The 17938-nt window shown below is 43.6% G+C and overlaps 2 protein-coding genes across 5 annotated transcripts in view; one reads left to right on the forward strand and one right to left on the reverse strand.

Annotated features, from left to right (window-relative positions):
* Positions 1-763: 763 nt before the first annotated feature.
* LOC120690871 (probable serine incorporator) lies at positions 764-4242 on the reverse strand. 2 transcript variants are annotated; one of them, XM_039973733.1, is made up of 6 exons: positions 3826-4242; positions 2751-2990; positions 2240-2351; positions 1981-2155; positions 1441-1681; positions 764-1365 (listed from the first exon to the last, which is right to left on the reverse strand). In XM_039973733.1, exons 1-6 carry the CDS (start codon positions 4007-4009, stop codon positions 1070-1072), a joined length of 1248 nt encoding a protein of 415 aa, XP_039829667.1. In that variant the 5' UTR covers positions 4010-4242; the 3' UTR covers positions 764-1069. The 2 variants fall into 2 exon arrangements, with proteins under 2 accessions (XP_039829667.1, XP_039829668.1); XM_039973734.1 differs by lacking the exon at positions 3826-4242 and adding an exon at positions 3466-3777 and having other exon boundaries at positions 798-1365.
* Positions 4021-17938, forward strand: part of LOC120690869 (protein virilizer homolog) — a 39849-nt gene continuing 25931 nt past the window's right edge. The window contains exons 1-10 of one of the 3 annotated variants that reach the window (XM_039973729.1): positions 4021-5551; positions 6438-6526; positions 8105-8228; positions 10427-11089; positions 11178-11549; positions 11650-11751; positions 11871-12053; positions 13256-13397; positions 13488-13669; positions 17483-17568. In XM_039973729.1, the coding sequence (XP_039829663.1) occupies positions 5477-5551; positions 6438-6526; positions 8105-8228; positions 10427-11089; positions 11178-11549; positions 11650-11751; positions 11871-12053; positions 13256-13397; positions 13488-13669; positions 17483-17568 (2018 nt within the window). In that variant the 5' untranslated portion in view covers positions 4021-5476. Of the gene's footprint in view, positions 5552-6437; positions 6527-8104; positions 8229-9475; positions 9594-10426; positions 11090-11177; positions 11550-11649; positions 11752-11870; positions 12054-13255; positions 13398-13487; positions 13670-17482; positions 17569-17938 lie in introns of those variants that run through there. The other 2 variants (XM_039973730.1, XM_039973731.1) reach the window with 2 other exon arrangements.

The following is a 17938-nucleotide window of genomic DNA, read 5'->3' on the forward strand; positions in this document are numbered from 1 at the left end:
TGGGGTTGCCCAAGCGAGCTGGTGTTTTGTCCCCGTGCCGGCCAAGCTCCACCGGCAGTTGGGGAATCCTCGATTCCTCGTCATCAGTCTATATGCCCCCATCGAGTCCGCGCATATATTTTTAAAAAATTTCAGTCATAAATTTCGTTATATAGCATGTTTAAATACTAATTAGAAACACTAAATATAAATTTATTATAAATTTAATTTCATAAGTCTTGATTTAATCACAAGACGAATCTATTAAATATAACTACTTCATAATTTGATCACTAATTGCTACAGTGATCATCACTAAGCGTACATTAATTTTACCTAATAGATTCGTTTAGAAAGTTCCAATTATTTTTATATTAAATCGATATACGAACGTTCGAATTGACATCCGAACATTCGATGTGACAGCTATTTAAAAAATCAAATGAGATCTTAAACACTCGTCGGATATCATAACTTTTAACTTTTGCAAACGGTTAATGCTTAGTTTGTGGTTCATAACACCCATAACACTAGTTAAGTATTTTACCTGTTCTCCCAAAAAAGATTGTCTTCGGTAAGTTTGTAATTATCAGTTGTTTTATACTCGAAAAAAATTATATCAGTTGTTCGATGTTTACAAAGATGGTATGCTGGGCAGTCGAGCTGGCCTACAGGAGGTGGCGGCGGCAGTGCAGCAGAGCTGCCGGTTGGAGCATGGACTGCCTAGTTTCTATTCATCCCAAAAATGCAAAACATTCATGCTTATATATAGCTCAGTAAACTGTAAACACAAAACGAGCCGCAGGCGCACGAGCACATACACCACAGATGCTACTCCATTGTTAATCACTTATAGCGTAACCACTAGTAATTGTCACAACTTGGCATACAACTATATATGATTCAATATCCACAACCAACTACTTTGGCATAGATATAGGTTTGTATATGCCCACACGAACAGGTACGAAATGCTACCGCTTGCAGGCCACAACATCAGATGCTACTTGTTCTACTTCCAAATTCTGCTTATTTATATTCACAATCACAGCCAATTCACAAATACGGAACAACTCCTGGTCACAGGTGCCTAGGAGAAATCACGGTCCGGGAAGAGCAGCGGGGCAATGAGGGTCCAGATGTATAACGCTGCGGTGACCCACTCTGTGCAGATGCGCACCCAGACGGTTGTCCATCCAACATCCATTAGCTCTGACTTTTCAGACACCGCACTTGTCCAGCCAGTCAAAAGCATGGCTGAGTACATGCTTGCAAGGGCGAAGATGAGGTGGAAGAAAGTGTAGGAATAGCTCACAGGGCGAGGTTCGCTTTCTTTGTCATTGCCTTTGCCAGTCTCCTCATCGCCGAGTAAAGGGTTTTTGGCTCCTGTAGGTGTTTTTAATTACCATGGTAGTCAACAAAGAATGAGACTGCGCAGGAGTGTAATTGGCATATCCTTACCAGATCTAGGAGACGATGGTGGTGAGAGGAATGTAGTGGAAGATCCAGCACGGACAGCAGAGTACACAACAGATAGCACGGTAGTGAGCATCCCGAGTATAAGAGCGCTCATTGAAACCTGCTTAGAATGCCTGTGAAGCCCATTGCATTCGTAGTCGTCTGGTTCACTAGAGAGACTAGTGTAACACAGGTACGCACAGTAGACAGAAATGACAGAAGCAGGCATAATGCTTCCATTGATCTGGAAAAGGAATCGGTATTCCATTACACCTAACAGCAAATTCTATCAGGTAATAGCAGAGAACTGTATAAACTGTTGCATTAGAAATTTGGATCATGAAGACAATCAAATGTATTGAGATTTCCTCGCTCAAATACTCGAAGGAATCACATACCAACGATTATCTCAAAACCACACATAAATATTCTTGCTATATTTGTTTTGCATATCCATAGGGAAAGTTCCGAGATTAAAAAAAACATTCAAGTGACTATTTGTTAATAACTTGAAGTAGTTTCAAATTTGAGGTGGTATGTTACCTGGGGGTGCAAAGCAACTATTGCAAAGGCAAAGGCAAGAATAAGAGTCGTGACAATAAAGAACACGTTGAGACCACAGTCATGACCGGAGGGATTAAACCACATGAAAAGTACACCAGAGAAGGCAAATGTAGAGAGATAGCAAACCACTGTCACTACCAGTAAAGCTATTTCCCTGAAATATCAAATAAGATGGCATAATCAATATCACATGATAAACTGGGTTCAAGCATCACTATCTCGTGTTTAGCGCACTTACCACTTCTGCTCATCTTTCTCAACCCATGAGTCATTCCAATTATTTGTGAAGTCTAAAAGCATCGCAACCTGTACTAGAAGAAACAAACCAGATCCAAACTTTGACAGTACCTCTGCAATTATCAATTTCAAAATTAGTAAAACTCAACAAACAATGGCAATTAGAGGTATATCTAGTGCAACCTATAAATTAGCTGCAGCCATCAGAAATTCTCTAACTTGGGAGATAAGATCAAAGACAAGAGGGAAAAGAATCTGAAGAGCAAACCCTCAATGTAACACATGATTATGCAATGTTTTCAAGCCTAAATATGACAAGAAGTAGATTTATCAAGAAAAGAGATAATGTTAGAGATCTGCACACACTGCCATGTGCACCTTGTATCTCAAACATGTTACCATATGCACACTTGAAGTGAACTTGAATTTTTGTGAGTGCTCTATGGTCATCTTACATGGTTATTTCTGAAGACAGTGTAATACTAACGATCAGGGAAACAAAAGAAGCTTACCGTAAATAGTAATTACAATGTTCGGAACACAGAACATAAGAACAATGAGAACAGCCCAGACAGCAATCTTTGCAATCCAGCCACCATGGTGCCATGCATCTCGCCGATCATTCTGGTCTTTTATACCAATCATCATGATGGCAAATATTGCAAAAAACAAGAAGTTCCCCAGGCTTACACGAAGAACAGCATTCATTTGAAACCATTCATCTGGTGGTGTCTGGTCAAATGCATTTACCCCTGCAATGCAGTAAATTCCTGACTTACTATATGCCATGAAATCAATTAATGGTTCATTTGATTTATCATAATCTCAAAGATTTAGTGGATCAAAAGTCCAAAACAAAGAAGAGTACTGTTTGAAATAATAGCTCACTAAAAATTGACAGTTTCACACATCAAATATGCTCTGTACCAGTATACCAGCAAATATGAAATGCATGTCCTAGGCAGCACATATGGGCTCAACCTCTGCTGCGAGTGACAAAACTAGTAGAATTCAAAGACGGCCTCTATCTTGTCCAATTTGTCATGATTCATGTTATTCTGCATACCTGTATTTTATCTTGGGTACCAAATGGGTGCTCTATAATACATTAATACTTTTGTCCCGCTTGAGCCTCGAGGGATGTGGAGAAATGTTGCCAGTTCTAAATATCCAAGGGAGTAAATATTTACACACAAAGCGAACGAAATTATCCGACTCAACACTCACCAGACAGGGAAATTCATGCCAAGGGCGCCTGGATTCACCTAAATCCAACTAAAATTGATACCGGGTATGTGGAGTTGGAGAGACACAAAATGGATAAGCCAGAGCAGGGACTATCTAGCACGCATCCGGGGGCGAATTCCCCAAATAGCTCCCAACCACACAGAGAGAAAGGTCAATCTTGCACGCTACATCGCAATTACCTACTAGTACCACAAAAATTGCAGCCAGGAACTCCAAACAGATCGATCTATCCTAGTAATAGGGGGAAGAAACAACAGGCAGAGCCTTGAAGCGAAGATGAATCAGGGCTGAAGGATGGGAGGGGTTTGCTGGGGGTGAGTAGCGACGGGGGGCACGTACACGGGATGTGCTTCAGAAGAGGCACGGCGAACTGGCGGAGCAGGAAGGAGAGGATGAGGGAGGCGGCGAAGAGGCCGCAGTAGGCGATGCGCGCGGAGCGGCGGGTCACGGCCGACGCCGCCGACGTGCAGAGGTTGCAGGTGCAGCCCGCGCAGGCGGACGCCAGGCACGACGCGCACCACATCCTGTGCCGACCCCGTCGCTCCTGGGCACCAAGTCCAGCTCCTGTGGTTTGCCCTCCACTCCACGGCGTCGGAGCTCGCCGGGCCTTCGGATTTCTTCGGTCCTCGGGTCCTCCCCTCTCCCTCGTAGAGTCACAGCTCTGTGGCTCTATCCACGTGGACTGTTTATTGCCCACGCCGTCACGCGACACGCTGCTCCTGCAAGGCTGCAGAAGCGAGGGATTTTGATATTTGGATGATGCTTTCAAGATTTGACATCGTATCACAATAACATATGAGATCATCTGAGTCATTGACATGTGGGTTAGAATGTCAAATCTTGAAAGGCTCAGGAACTAAATGTCAATTTTAAAATTTTCTTTAGAACCAGACTTTTGTAAAGAAAAATATCATGGTTTGATTGTCATCTTAAAATGATATATAGTGACTTGATTCTATGGATTTTTTTTTAAAAAAATATGAAGATCTACCTATTAGCAAAATCTACATTCACACTCTATTACCGAGATGTACTTTTACGCACAAAATTTTAATATGGGATATAATATCTATAAACAAGTCTATGAAAATAAATATAATCAAGTATATTTTTTTACTGATGTATAGATCCTTACTAACATACGTCACTCATGTAGAATTTTAATTCCCAACAAACTTATAAGTACGTGAGGATAGTACGGGAGGTCTATAACTTTGAATTCTTTCTTTCTTTCTTATTCTTATACGATTTAAAGTTTGTTTATTTGATTATTTTCCTTCGCTTTGGTGACAATTCAACAAGCTTCATGTTGATTTGTGTTTCTTATACTAGCCATTGATCTAACGGTTCTGCAAGATATGCAGGGTGCCGTTGGGGAGAGATGGGTAAAAATAACAATATATGTAGGTAATACGATCTTTGATATTATGTTCATGGTGTATGATGTGTATGAGAAAGATAGTTGGAGATGATAAATAAATTAATATGATCAGAGTGTCAAAATTTGTTATAGTATATATCAATTCAGTAGACACCGGATTTTCATACGCACTCCAGGTAAACAAATGAACCATAGAGGAGCAGAGTAGCGGAGATTGACACGGAGGGTTTTGGTTTGCAAGGGGGGAAAAAAAGGCAGACCGACAAGTTACCGTCTCTTGACAACGGTAAAAACAGAGAAATGAAAGGGGGAAACTAGGAAAAGGACCGTCCCCTTCATTGCCACGCTCCTCGGCCGCTGAACCAAACCCTCCTCTGCCACAGGCCGCCGCCGCGGCCGACTTCGTCGCTGAGGGGCTAACTGGAGCCTGTACCCCGCACGGGCTCGCTACGCTGCGAAGCCCACCTGCGGACGCTTGACGTCCCCTCTCCTCCCCTCTCGCGCTCCGGCGGGAGCTAGGGTTTTAGGCTCTGTGCCTGCTTTGGCTCGCGCAGGCGTGGCTAACGGCGACTCCAAGTCGGCCCATCCGGGATTAATCGATTCGCGGCGATGGGCCGACCGGAGCCGGTCGTGCTGTTCGCGCAGACGATCCTCCACTCCCAGCTAGATGAGTACGTCGACGAGGTACGATTCCCAACCCCGTTTCTTCCCCCTTTTGTTAATCAGCTCTGGAATCTGCGACCAAGCTACCGCTGGGTGAGTAGACGCTCTCTTAGTTTGTAGACTGCTAGGTTTGATTGGTGCTTTGGCGCACCACTTGCATTGAGTGTGGCGAGGCTGAGTATTGGAGAGATTTGGTTTTAATGTAGCAATTGCGTAGACAAATTCTATTCACAGTGTGAAGTGATCCCATGAGATATATTGACCTTATCATGCTAGATAAGTTTAGGTCTCGCAGAACACAGTTGGTAGTTATTCATTGGGGAGAACCAACCTATTTCATTCCAGAAGTTCAGGAGTCATGACATTGGTTCTGCACCACCATGGCTTCGCATTTGTGTGGGAAGCAGCGCAGTGAAGTTGCTGGTGTCACCTAATTGAAACATAGTCAGACATACTGTACCATTCTTTAAGTGGATTCAATGCAAATGAGAACCAGAAAAACTTGACGGGAAGGGCAGGCCAACCCCCACTTTGATATTAAGAGGATGCAAATCTTGAACCTCGGCTGGTTGACTGAGAGCGCACCCCAATCACCACCAACCCGCGAGAACGCTTGCTGAGAACCAGAACACTGGAGCAATTATTTCTTGCCCCTGTTTGATACGATCATCTGTATCTTATTAGAATATTTCCTTGGGACATTTTCTACTAAGCTAGGAATGCAATGTTAGGATATGAAGGAGTAGCAGCTGGTATTCAAACACCCAAAAGTGCCCACCTTGGGACATTTTCCTCTCAGCCAAGTATCTGATGTGATTGCAATTAACAAATCTTCAGACATAGGGGTGGATACTCTTTCAACTTCATATTTATTTCTTATCCTGAGTGCACTTTTTACTTCATGCAGGTGCTGTTTTCTGAACCAGTTGTGATCACTGCATGCGAGTTTCTTGAGCAAAATGCAGCTCCTTCTACACCAAACATTTCCCTTGTCGGGTAAGAGGCATTTCTTTTGAATATTGGTGTTTGTGCTTACGACATCCTTGTATTTATTATCTTCTTATAATCAGCACAAAAATATGTCTCATCCTTGTATTTATTATCTTCTTATAATCAGCACAAAAATATGTCTCCAATGTAAAAGTTACTTGTGGTTCAATGTGTCCTGCAGAGGAGTGCCCTGTTTAACTTATTTTTCTGTTGTAACTTATCGAAAGCAAGGATTACTTTGTAACTTATCGTAAGCAAGGATTACTTTGTAACATCTGATAACCTTTATGTGTTAAATGCAAACAGTTTTATGTATAGGTGACTGCATTTGCTTGAGGATGACTCTCACATAGTAAATATGCTAGTTACAAGTTGGCCTGACATGCCTTTGCGTGTCCATTTTTATCCTTGAAGCTTTAATATCACTCTTTCAGTCTTTCCCAACTATCTAGGTGTTGGATAATAGTGTTCCATTTGCTTTGTACTGTAAGATAAGATTACAACAAAATCAGTAAATTATTTGTCAAGTGCTTTTAGTTATATGAGTAAAAGTTGAAAAAGATACAAGTGCTGGAATGAGTTTCTTTCGTTAGATTGTGTGTAAATATATCTCTTACATTTCTGAAGCCTTCTGAGAGCAACAGTGGTTGCATCAGACTTGAATCGAATACAAGTTCTGTTATACAATGTCTTACAGTTCTGAAACCTTCTGATAGTAAAAATGGTAGATAGTTAAAACTATAGTCCTAGCACTAACATTAACAGGGGATAGGTTCTATGGAAAGCACACAATTTTGAAAACTATTAAAGATACAATTTAGAAGTTACAATGTTCTCAAATGATTGTCTAATCTAGTAAACAAATGAGATATGGAAATATTGAAATGTAACGGTTCCAAATGTATGTTATGACTTTTCCTTTCACACTAGCAATTTGTCTTTTTTTTGTATCTTGCAAATGAGATTATGTTTTTGAGATTTTCCATGTATATGGTCCGTGGTTTGTAGCTGACAATTTTCAGGATTCTTTTTTTTCAAAAAAATAATGCACGTGATTTTCAAATAGTTTGCAAAGGTTTTAGTTAGTTTTTTTTATTTCGCAGGGTAACCTATAGTAATATGTGTATCGAAGATAGTCCTTGATTGCAGTCATGTTGGTGGTATATGAATAAGCCTAAGGAACACTTAGTATGTAACAGTACTTTATAAGCTGAGGACAGCTTAACCTTTTCCCCATACAAACTTCTCATTTTGTTGTTTCTAGATGTAGTTATGGTAAATTACAACATCTGCTCACTTGTTCAGCACATTAAGCCTGGGGCGATCTCCTTTATACACATTTTTTTTTCTTTTAAGATTTTATTGTTTTTCTGATATAGCTTGCTGTTTGCCACTGATGCTTTTGTTTGTTACGAGTGTCATTAAGAGTGAGATTTCAGTTTTCTTCAGTGTGAAATTCCAAGTATAACTGACTGATTGTTCACCTGTGCAAGGAGCATGCACACACAATTTATACGCACTGCCTTTTGCCTATGTTGATGATGAGCCAGGTTCCCTGACTACTGTTAATGTTATTATATCCAGTGCTACATCGCCACCTTCATTTGCTTTGGAAGTGTATGTTCACTGCGATGGGGAGTCTCGGTTTAGGCGCCTTTGCCAGCCTTTCTTATATTCACATTCTTCATCCAATGTGCTAGAAGTTGAGGTATGATATACTGTTCTCAGTTTCTATTTTGTCATGTTCTCCCAACTGGAGCTTTTTGTTTCTTTGTTGTTTTTTTCAATATCTTGTTACTGCATTTGTTTTGCTCGACAAAATGTTTAAGGGTTCAACTTATTAAGGTCTAAGGATTGTCGTAGTCCTTGGCTGGGTAAGGATCCAAGACGCTAGGGTAGGATACCGTAGGACACCTGCCCTTGGTTGACTGGTCAGGAGCTCTTCTCCCATATGCAGCCCGACAAGAGTCTAGGACCAGGTTGAAGAAGAATCTGAGCCTAAAGAACATTTCTATTTATGTATTCCAAGACAATTTAGATGATTGTTAGAGATCTCTGAAACAACCTAATTTAGTATTTTTTCAATTTCAACTAATGGGGATAATATTGTGGCCAGTTAAGATAATGCACAATGTAACTGATCTTATGCTCAGAAACTAATTTATCACTTATAGAGAAGCAGCAATTCTCTATACCACACTTCAGGTTATGAAGTTGTTCTAATCTTGACCGCAACCATCACTGCACTACCACGAGTTTTCTTCATACCGCACTTTGGGCCTAAGAGCATACCAGTGTTTCATATTAAGTTAGTGAAATTTCTCACATTTTGGTTCAGTGGTTCCTAATGCTATTCTGAATCAATAGTTTACCATAGCGGAAGTCTACTCTATCGATACTGCTTGAAGGACATTAGGTGGTGCTAGTAGGTCTACCCTGGTTCACCTTGCATGAACTTTTGTGGATTGATTTGCACATGCATGCATGTGTGCCATTGAGCATTGTCAGCCCCACAACCTGATGAAAGCTCCTTGGATGATTGGTGGGACAAGGTGAGCGGTAGGTTGGATGGCCTGTTTAAAAAGGGGCTTAACTCAATTATAATCTTGGTGGCATGTCGCTGTGGAAACACCGCAACTGCTGTGTTTGATGGACTGCAGCCAATCTGAATGGGCTTCTTTCATCCATCAGGGAGGAGCTGCACTTGTGGGATATTGCTGGGCCTCGAGGAATTGCTCACATCCTCGCCCTGTTACCAGCTGGTTAGGATAGTGGTCCTGGTGTGTGTGTTTGGGGGGGGGGGGGTCTACAGTTTATTTTCCCCTGAAAAACAAACAAAACCTGTGTACTGGTGACTGGGTGTTCTCACCCCCTTTCTTTTTAATATATTAATACGCAGATCTCCTGCGTGTTCAAGAAAAAAAAGGATGGGATTACCTGTTCAATGTTTTATTCATCAGACTAATGTCATATGAATCTTTGTGGTTTGATGATCAGAAGTAAATTTCAACTGCAATTCCTAGATTTGATGATAATTATGTCTCTGATGGATAGGACAGTGGACAGGGGTGAGGTAATAGTTGTTTATTTGAGATTTGTAAATTGCACTAAGTGACTGTAAAACCCTGAGCTTTTCTGAGTGTGACTTTTGAGTCCTTGAACTGAAACCTGCAAAGTTATGTCCCTGAATGGATGTTTATTTAGAAGAAGGATTATAAAGATTCTTTAGAAATTGTTTAATGAGTGTGTTTAAATGGTTTTAAGTTGTCAGTTGAGATTCTATTATACAAATCATTGTTTTGTCTGAACTAGTTCATTTGATTTTTTATGATCTTTCGTGAAAAACATGTGGTGAAGCTCGTTTTGTTGTCTTAAAAAAACAGATTTCAGGATCCTGATCTGATCCTAATAAAGAAAATTTGATGGTTGGTATTCAAACTCTTTGACATAGGTTTTTTTTTTTTTGTAAATGAATATCCAAGCAGTCTAAATCAGCAGCAGCTTGATGCTTTCTACTCGGCGGTAATCATGGATAATAAGAACTTGTCCCAAACTTTCTCTCAAAAAAAAAAGAAGAACTTGTCCCAAACTAAGTTATGGGTCACTGGTTCTTTAACTTCTCTATCTTATTGAGCCCTCCAGTCAAAAACAAACTTTGTTATCTGCGGTGACAGTTTACAAGTTAATGGACATAAAAAATAAGCCAAACATATTTAAAGACCTCCCATGCTCTTTACCCAATTAGACTGTCTTGTTTTAAATTTCCTGCTGGTCATGTAAATCGAGTGTCAGTCATTTGCTTGGTAGTATCTGTCACATCTGCTTGTGCTGTTATTTCCTTTCCTGATATTGTGGGGCATGATTCTTTAGCTGCTTATAAATTTCTTTGTTTTCCTTATCTTGCAGGCTATTGTGACAAACCATTTAGTACTGCGTGGAACTTATCGCAGCCTCACTCTTGTAATATGCGGTAATACTGCTGAAGATCTTGGTCAATTCAACATAGAACTGGGTCTGGACCATTCTCTTGCAAACATTGTTAGCTCTCCATCAGAGGGAAAGCTTGAGGACCTCCCACCCGCACTATATTCATCCAAATTGTCATTTGAAGAATCATTATCTTCATTGAAACCATTGAGTTTTCAAGCCACCGATGTTGACCTATCAATTGAAGCGAAGAATGTTTTACATTTGACTCTTAAAATGTACCAAATGTCTGCTGTGGAAAATCTTATTCCTAACCTAAGAAGTGCAGTTATCTCAGCTATTTCCAAATATGTGACTGCTAGTACAAACCATATCCTACACACTTGGAATCAAGACTTGGCAAATGCCTCCACCAAGAGTGATTCTGATTCTCAGGAAATTAACAAAATTCTCACTGAAGCTTTCAATGAGCTCTCTGAAATTTGGAAAAATGTCCATGCTGTTGTTGACAGCAATGATAATGGCTTTGCATTTGCAGTAGATGAGGAATTGCCTACGACCAAGATTCTTGTTGAGCTGTTTAATCGATGTTTCCCATATTACAAGAATTTTTCTTTACTTGATCTGCAATGCCCTTCTCAGGTAGTTTATATCATGTTTACCTTGATTTTCTACATATCCGCTAAATTTGTTTTCAACATTTATTTATCTCATGCTAATTTAATTTCAGAACAAATGGTTGGTGCTGTCTTTGAGTTTGGTTCTCCTACTATGCTCCTCAAAGGAGAGTTGCTTTTATTTTATTAGTAGTGGTGGGATGGGGCAAATCATTAATCTGCTATGTTGGAAGACACCAAAATCTGCAGCTACCACATTGCTTCTCCTAGGTATTGTCGAGCATGCTACTCGGCATGCTTTTGGATGTGAAGCTTTCCTGGGATGGTGGCCGCGAACTGATCTCAACAGTATACCTGGTGGCAGCAGCGATGGCTACTGCTCTTTGTTGAAGCTTCTACTGGAAAAGGAAAGGCATGATATCGCCTCTCTAGCTACATATGTTCTACAACGCTTGCGTTTTTATGAGATACTATCTAAATATGAGGTACGAAGGATTTATGCTTGAATCCCCCAACCAAGTGACCTTTACATTCAAGCTTAGTGTATTATATGTAGATGATAAGAACCTTTTGGTTGTTTGGCAGTCTGCAGTGGTCAAAGTGATTTCTGATCTTCCGGCTGATAAACTTTCCACAGATGGAGTTCCATTTCTTATTTCTGCTAGTGTTGAACTTGCTGAAATGTCGGTAAGATTCAGTTTGTTGTTTTACAGGCAAATGCTTATTGCAGTTGGATACACATTTGTCATTCTCCTTAAAAGTGATGTGGGTTAGCCATGACTTTGTGTTGACAAATGCTGATGCAGAAATTGATAATTTTCTGTGGTCCTATTGAAGATCCCTCACTAGTGGCTTCTGCTAGAAGAATATTTAAGTCTGAACATTTGGAGGGCTTACTTTCATACAAAGCGACGATTGATCTTATAACTTCTTCTAAGTACAGTTTTTTGCAGTATGATACTGATCAATACTTGTTACCTCTTATCCAGGTAATACTCTGAACATGCATTGTTGTTTTTCTACACATTATGTACCTATTTGCTCTGTTAATCTTGATCGAATTTGGGTTAATGCTTGTGCTCAATTTGCATTATCTTCTATGGTTTTATATATAGTCTTTCAATTCATCCATTATCCTACATTAGTACATTAGACAGTTTTTAAGTTGAATATAGGGCTGAGGACCAAGGATAAGGGTGTTCTCCCTCATCTTACTGCTGTTTCGATGGGCTATGAACACTGTGTGCTCTCAACATTTCATGTTGGTTATAGGAATTAGAGTCAAACCTTACTAGCTCAACTCTAACCGCTCTTATTATTGGGCTGTCCGCGGCCAAAGGGCTGACACAGCTAGCATTGGTTTGAGTTGAGTGCTGTAAGTACTCGTTGTGGTTAACTGGTTATTTTGTTTTCCGTTTGTGGTGCACTTTTTTATTTCTTTGATTGGGTGTTTTACCCGGATTTATTCTTTCTAAAGTCAATCATATGCAGCTCTCTTGTGTGTGGTACTATTCTATTTTGCTGTTACATTTTCACTAGTGCTGAACTGTATACCGCTGTACTCATTGTATCTTATTGTGTTTTTTTTTGTTGGCCTATATTGGTCCTTAGTGGGATTGCATATTTTCAAAAGAATGGGCTTCGACCCATCTTCTGTATTCTGATTTTAATATTTATGATGAATCTGATAGTCATATCAGTCTTTATCTTTGAATTAGGTAAACTTTTGCCAGCTGTCCTGTCAAATTGAATTTAATATAGGAAGCTTGGCAGCTAGAAAATGATTTGGGGAATACATTATCTCTGGCATGGCCAAACCAGGCAATTGGATACAAATTGATCTTAATATGGGAATTTTTTCTGCCATCTGTTGATTATCATTCTTAACTATGTAAAATCAGTAAATCACAAGATGAGAAATATTTTAGGGAAATTTGTTTAGGACACACTTCATTTCCATGGTTTTGTCTGTAGGACTCATTTTTTTATTCTGTAGTACAAGATTTTTTTCACCAACAGGTTGATATTTGTTCAGTGTCATGTAGACAATTTCTCCACTAACTTAACTTAGCTGCTTAAATGAAAATGGCAATGCATTCTGCAATCTGTTGATTATCAGTCTTACAGAAGCTTTACAGCTAAATTTATGACTTGAATACAATTTCTTTATTTCTGTACTCTTTGTAAGCAGGAAAGAAGCTTTTTCCCTGTGTCAGCAGCCTTATTGTCATCGCCTATATTGCATTTAGCAAGTGGGCCTGCTGCTGAAATTTTGATGGGGATAGCATCATCAATTGAATCTATTATCCTCTCCCTCCTGTTTTCTCGTTCAGGTTTGGTCGCAATTTTATATTTCTTGAACTGGAATAATCTTAACCTTGATTTTCCTGAAACTATGACAACTTACTCTTTTCTGTTCCCAGGGTTATCGTTCTTGCTCAGTCAACCTGAAGCGACTGAGCTTATCGTTCTTTCTCTTCAAGATGCGGAAAATGTGAATAAAGCAGAATGCATAACTCTTAGACAGGCTTTTATTCTTTTGTCAAAAGGGTTCTTCTGCCGTCCACAAGAAGTTGGGATAATCACGGAATTACATCTTAAAGTGGTTTGTGCAGTTGCATCACACTTATTCAATTTGTAATGTTTTATTATGAGTTTTTTCACCTACATACTTGACACACTGAATAGACTGACTATATTGAATGCAAATTATAAAAGAAAAGGTGTCATGTGGGGCATGCCCTACAGGTCAGGGCTGGCAACTTGACATTTGTGCTCCAATGAAATTACTCCCCAAAGAAAACAGATAATATTAAACAGTTCATTTTAAAGACTATGTATTCTAATGGTCTTGTTATTAGTGAACTCCTCTTCTAAATAGGATGCCTCATGGCATTGTGAAATAAGGATACAAAATAAGCTATTTCTAGTAGTAGTCACCTCCTTCACATCTCCCTATCCTTCCCTGTGCACCCACTCCGGTCCTATGCATGGTATTCTGCCCAGTGCCCACTAATGGTCTTGTTATTAGTGAACTCCTCTTCTAAATAGGATGCCTCATTGTTGGAGTATATTGAGCACATGTGTATAGAGGCCCATCTAGAGGCCCATGTATAGGTATTATATATACCCACCCTTCTAGGGCTGGAGGAATACAAGCATTATTCTCTCCTACATGGTATCTTTAGCCTAGGTTTCCTCTCTCTCCTCTCTCTCTCCACCCTCCAGCCCGCCGCCGCTGCCGCCGGCAACCATGGCTGGCCGCCGGCCCCTCCTCCCCCCTCTCCTCTTTCCCCTCCCTCTCTTCTCGTCCTTCCCCTCTCTCTGCGCCGGCGCCATGGCCCGCTTGGCCTACCAGGCCCGCCGCCTCCCTGGCCCTGCTCGATCCCGAGCAGGGCAGGGCCGCCGCCGCCGGCAGGGGCCTGGGGGCCGCCGGATCCGGCGCGCCCGGGGCCGCCGGATCCGCAACCCCCGGGGCCGCCGCCGCCGGATCTGCCGCTGGAGCGGCCGCCGCCCTCCCCTCCTCTGCTCCGGTTCCCGCCGCCGCCTGGGACCGCCCTACCGCCGCGTTGGCCGCCCAGGCTGGCCCTGGCGCGGGCGCAGGTGCGGACGGGGCCCAGGACGGGGCTGCAGCCGCCGCCGCCGCCCAGATCGGACTTGCCGCCGCCGCCGCGCCCAGGCCGTCCCTGGCGCGGGCGCGGGAGGGCCCGCCGCCGCCGCCGACGCTCAGGCCGTCCCTGGTGCGGGCGCGGCCCCTCTGGTGCCTGCGGCTGATGCCGCCGCCCCTGCTGCTGCCGCTGCAGCCCCTAATGCCGTCGGCGCCAGGGCCCTTCCTGTGGGCGCGTGGGCCTCCGGCGCGGGCACCCCTCCTTTGTTCCAGGCCGCTGCCCAGGTGCCTCCTCCACTCCAGGGCGTGGGCCGCGCCGCCGAAGCTGCTGCCTCCCTCACCGCCGCGCACGCCGCGCAGGCCGCCGTTGCGCCCGCAGACCTGGCCGCCGATGCCGCCTTTGTGGCCGCCGTCGCGCCCGCCGCGCCCGCCGCGCAGGCCGCGCGGGCTGCCGCCTCCCTCGCCGCTGCGCACGCCGCGCAGGTCCAGGCCGTCGCGGGCCCTCGTCCTCAGCCCCACCCGGCGTCTCTCCGGTACCCTCCTCTGTCCGCGACGCTTTGGCGGATCCTCACTGGCGTCGCGCGATGGAAGAGGAGTACGCGGCTCTTCTTGCCAACCAGACGTGGGACCTCGTGCCGCGTCCGTCTGGTTACAATGTGGTGACTGGCAAGTGGATCTGGACGCATAAGCGTCGGGCTGATGGCACACTGGAGCGCTACAAGGCTCGCTGGGTTCTCCGGGGGTTCACTCAGCGGCCTGGTGTGGACTATGATGAGACCTTCAGTCCCAGTCGTGAAGCCCGCTACGGTGCGCACGGTCTTCTCGCTTGCGCTCTCGCGCTCTTGGCCTGTGCACCAACTGGACGTGAAGAATGCGTTTCTTCATGGCACTCTGTCAGAGACTGTCTACTGCTCTCAGCCAGCGGGATTTGTGGATTCGAGTCGTCCCGATATGGTCTGCCGGCTCAACAAGTCTCTCTATGGACTGAAGCAGGCTCCTCGGGCTTGGTACTCTCGGTTCGCCACGTTCTTGATGACATTGGGATTCACCGAGGCCAAGTCTGACACGTCTCTCTTCGTCTACCGCCGTGGGGATGAGACTTCCTATCTGCTGCTGTACGTTGATGACATTGTGCTCACAGCCTCTAGTCAGTGGTTGCTTCAGAGTGTCATCTCCTCTCTGCAGCAGGAGTTTGCTATGAAGGATCTCGGTCAGCTCCACCACTTCTTGGGCATCACTGTTGAGCCTCGCCCGTCTGGTCTTCTCCTGTACCAGCGGCAGTACGCACTCGATATCCTGGAGCGGGCTGGGATGACTGATTGCAAGCCCTGCTCCACTCCTGTCGACACTCAGGCGAAGCTGTCCGCTGATATGGGTGATCCGGTGGCTGATCCTACTGCCTACCGGAGTCTGGCTGGTGCTTTGCAGTACCTCACCTTCACCAGGCCGGACCTCACCTACGCTGTCCAACAGGTCTGTCTTCATATGCATGATCCCCGGGAATCACACCTTGCTGCGCTGAAGCGTCTCCTCCGCTACGTCCGTGGCACTGTGGACCTCGGCCTGGTGCTTCACAGCTTGTCCTCTGCTGAGCTGGTGGTCTACACCGACGCTGACTGGGCTGCCTGCCCGGACACTCGTCGCTCCACTTCCGGCTACGCCGTCTTCCTGGGCGGCAACCTGGTCTCCTGGTCGTCCAAGCGGCAGCCGGTTGTCTCCCGCTCCAGTGCCGAGGCGGAGTACCGGGCTGTCGCTAACGGCGTAGCGGAGGCGTCCTGGTTACGACAGCTCTTGGCGGAGCTCCACAGCCCGCTCGCCAAGAGCACGCTTGTCTACTGCGACAACGTCAGCGCCGTGTATTCTCTCCACCAACCCCGTCCAGTATCAGCGGACGAAGCACGTGGAGATCGACCTACACTTCGTGCGCGACAGAGTCGCAATCGGCGATGTTCGGGTACTCCATGTTCCGACTACCTCCCAGTTTGCTGACATCTTCACCAAGGGGCTGCCCTCCTCGACCTTCTCGGAGTTTCGATCCAGCCTCAACGTAGCCGGTGGCTAGTTGTGACTGCGGGGGGTGTTAGCTTTTTGTCCAGTCTTGAACACCGCTGCGCCGGTAGTTCAGACTGCGGGGGGGTGTTGGAGTATATTGAGCCCATGTGTATAGAGGCCCATGTATAGGTATCAGGGATTGCATTATCGTTCGATAATCAATGATTATCGACTAATAATCGAAGCCGATTTTAGCGATAATCGCAATTATCATGATAATCGAAGCCAATATCAACGATAATCTGTATTGATTATCGCTACCGGGCTCCACTGATAAATACCTTACCGTTGGTAAGGTATTCCCTGATAGGTATTATATATACCCACCCTTCTAGGGTTGGAGGAATACAAGCATTATTCTCTCCTACACTCATGGCATTGTGAAATAAGGGTACAAAATAAGCTATTTCTAGTAGTAGTCACCTCCTTCACATCTCCCTATCCTTCCCTGTGCACCCACTCTCCTATGCATGGTATCTGCCCAGTGCCCACTCCTACCATAATCACGCCTCAGTGTTGATGAGGCCCTGGGCCTAGACATCAGTACCTGTGCACCGTGTTGTGTCACATGTTTTTGTGAAAACATTTCCATCATACTATGTGCCATTTCCTCCACACTATGAATGCCGTTACATCTACTTGTAGTTTTATTATGTCAAACTTCTGTTGCTGCAGGAACATAATTTACATGCAATCAACTGATCACGTTTGAGCTATATACTTTCTTGTTTCTAATTATAGTCGAATTGCTCTCTGTAGGGAAGTGCTGCAAATAGGATACTCTCAGTTCCTTCTAATTCTGATGAACTTTTGTGGGTTCTTTGGGAACTTTGTGCAATTTCAAGGTCAGTATTGATGAAAGTGTTTGATTGATAAATTTACTTGTGTGTATGAATAGTTGTGTCAAATAATGATGAACAGCTGCAAATTGAGATTATCTTCCAATTTTAAGTCCAGTACCCTGATCATAAGATGTTTTTTTCTTCGGGAAAGATTATCTGTTCCATTCTCAGTAATCAATGATAGAGACAACACTAATATTATCTGGATCTTTGTCCCGTCATTCAATGACGTCCTCTCAGTGGTCTAGTAAAATGCCTGTAACTTTTATGTCTTAGCTATAATTCTTATATCTGAAATTGAAGATACCTAGTTAAATTCTCAGCACGAAGGGTTGCGCTTGTAGAAAGGGATAGGTTCTTGTTTCCAGTATCT

The sequence above is a fragment of the Panicum virgatum genome, chromosome 9N (genome assembly GCF_016808335.1).
Source record: "Panicum virgatum strain AP13 chromosome 9N, P.virgatum_v5, whole genome shotgun sequence".
NCBI lineage: Eukaryota > Viridiplantae > Streptophyta > Magnoliopsida > Poales > Poaceae > Panicum > Panicum virgatum.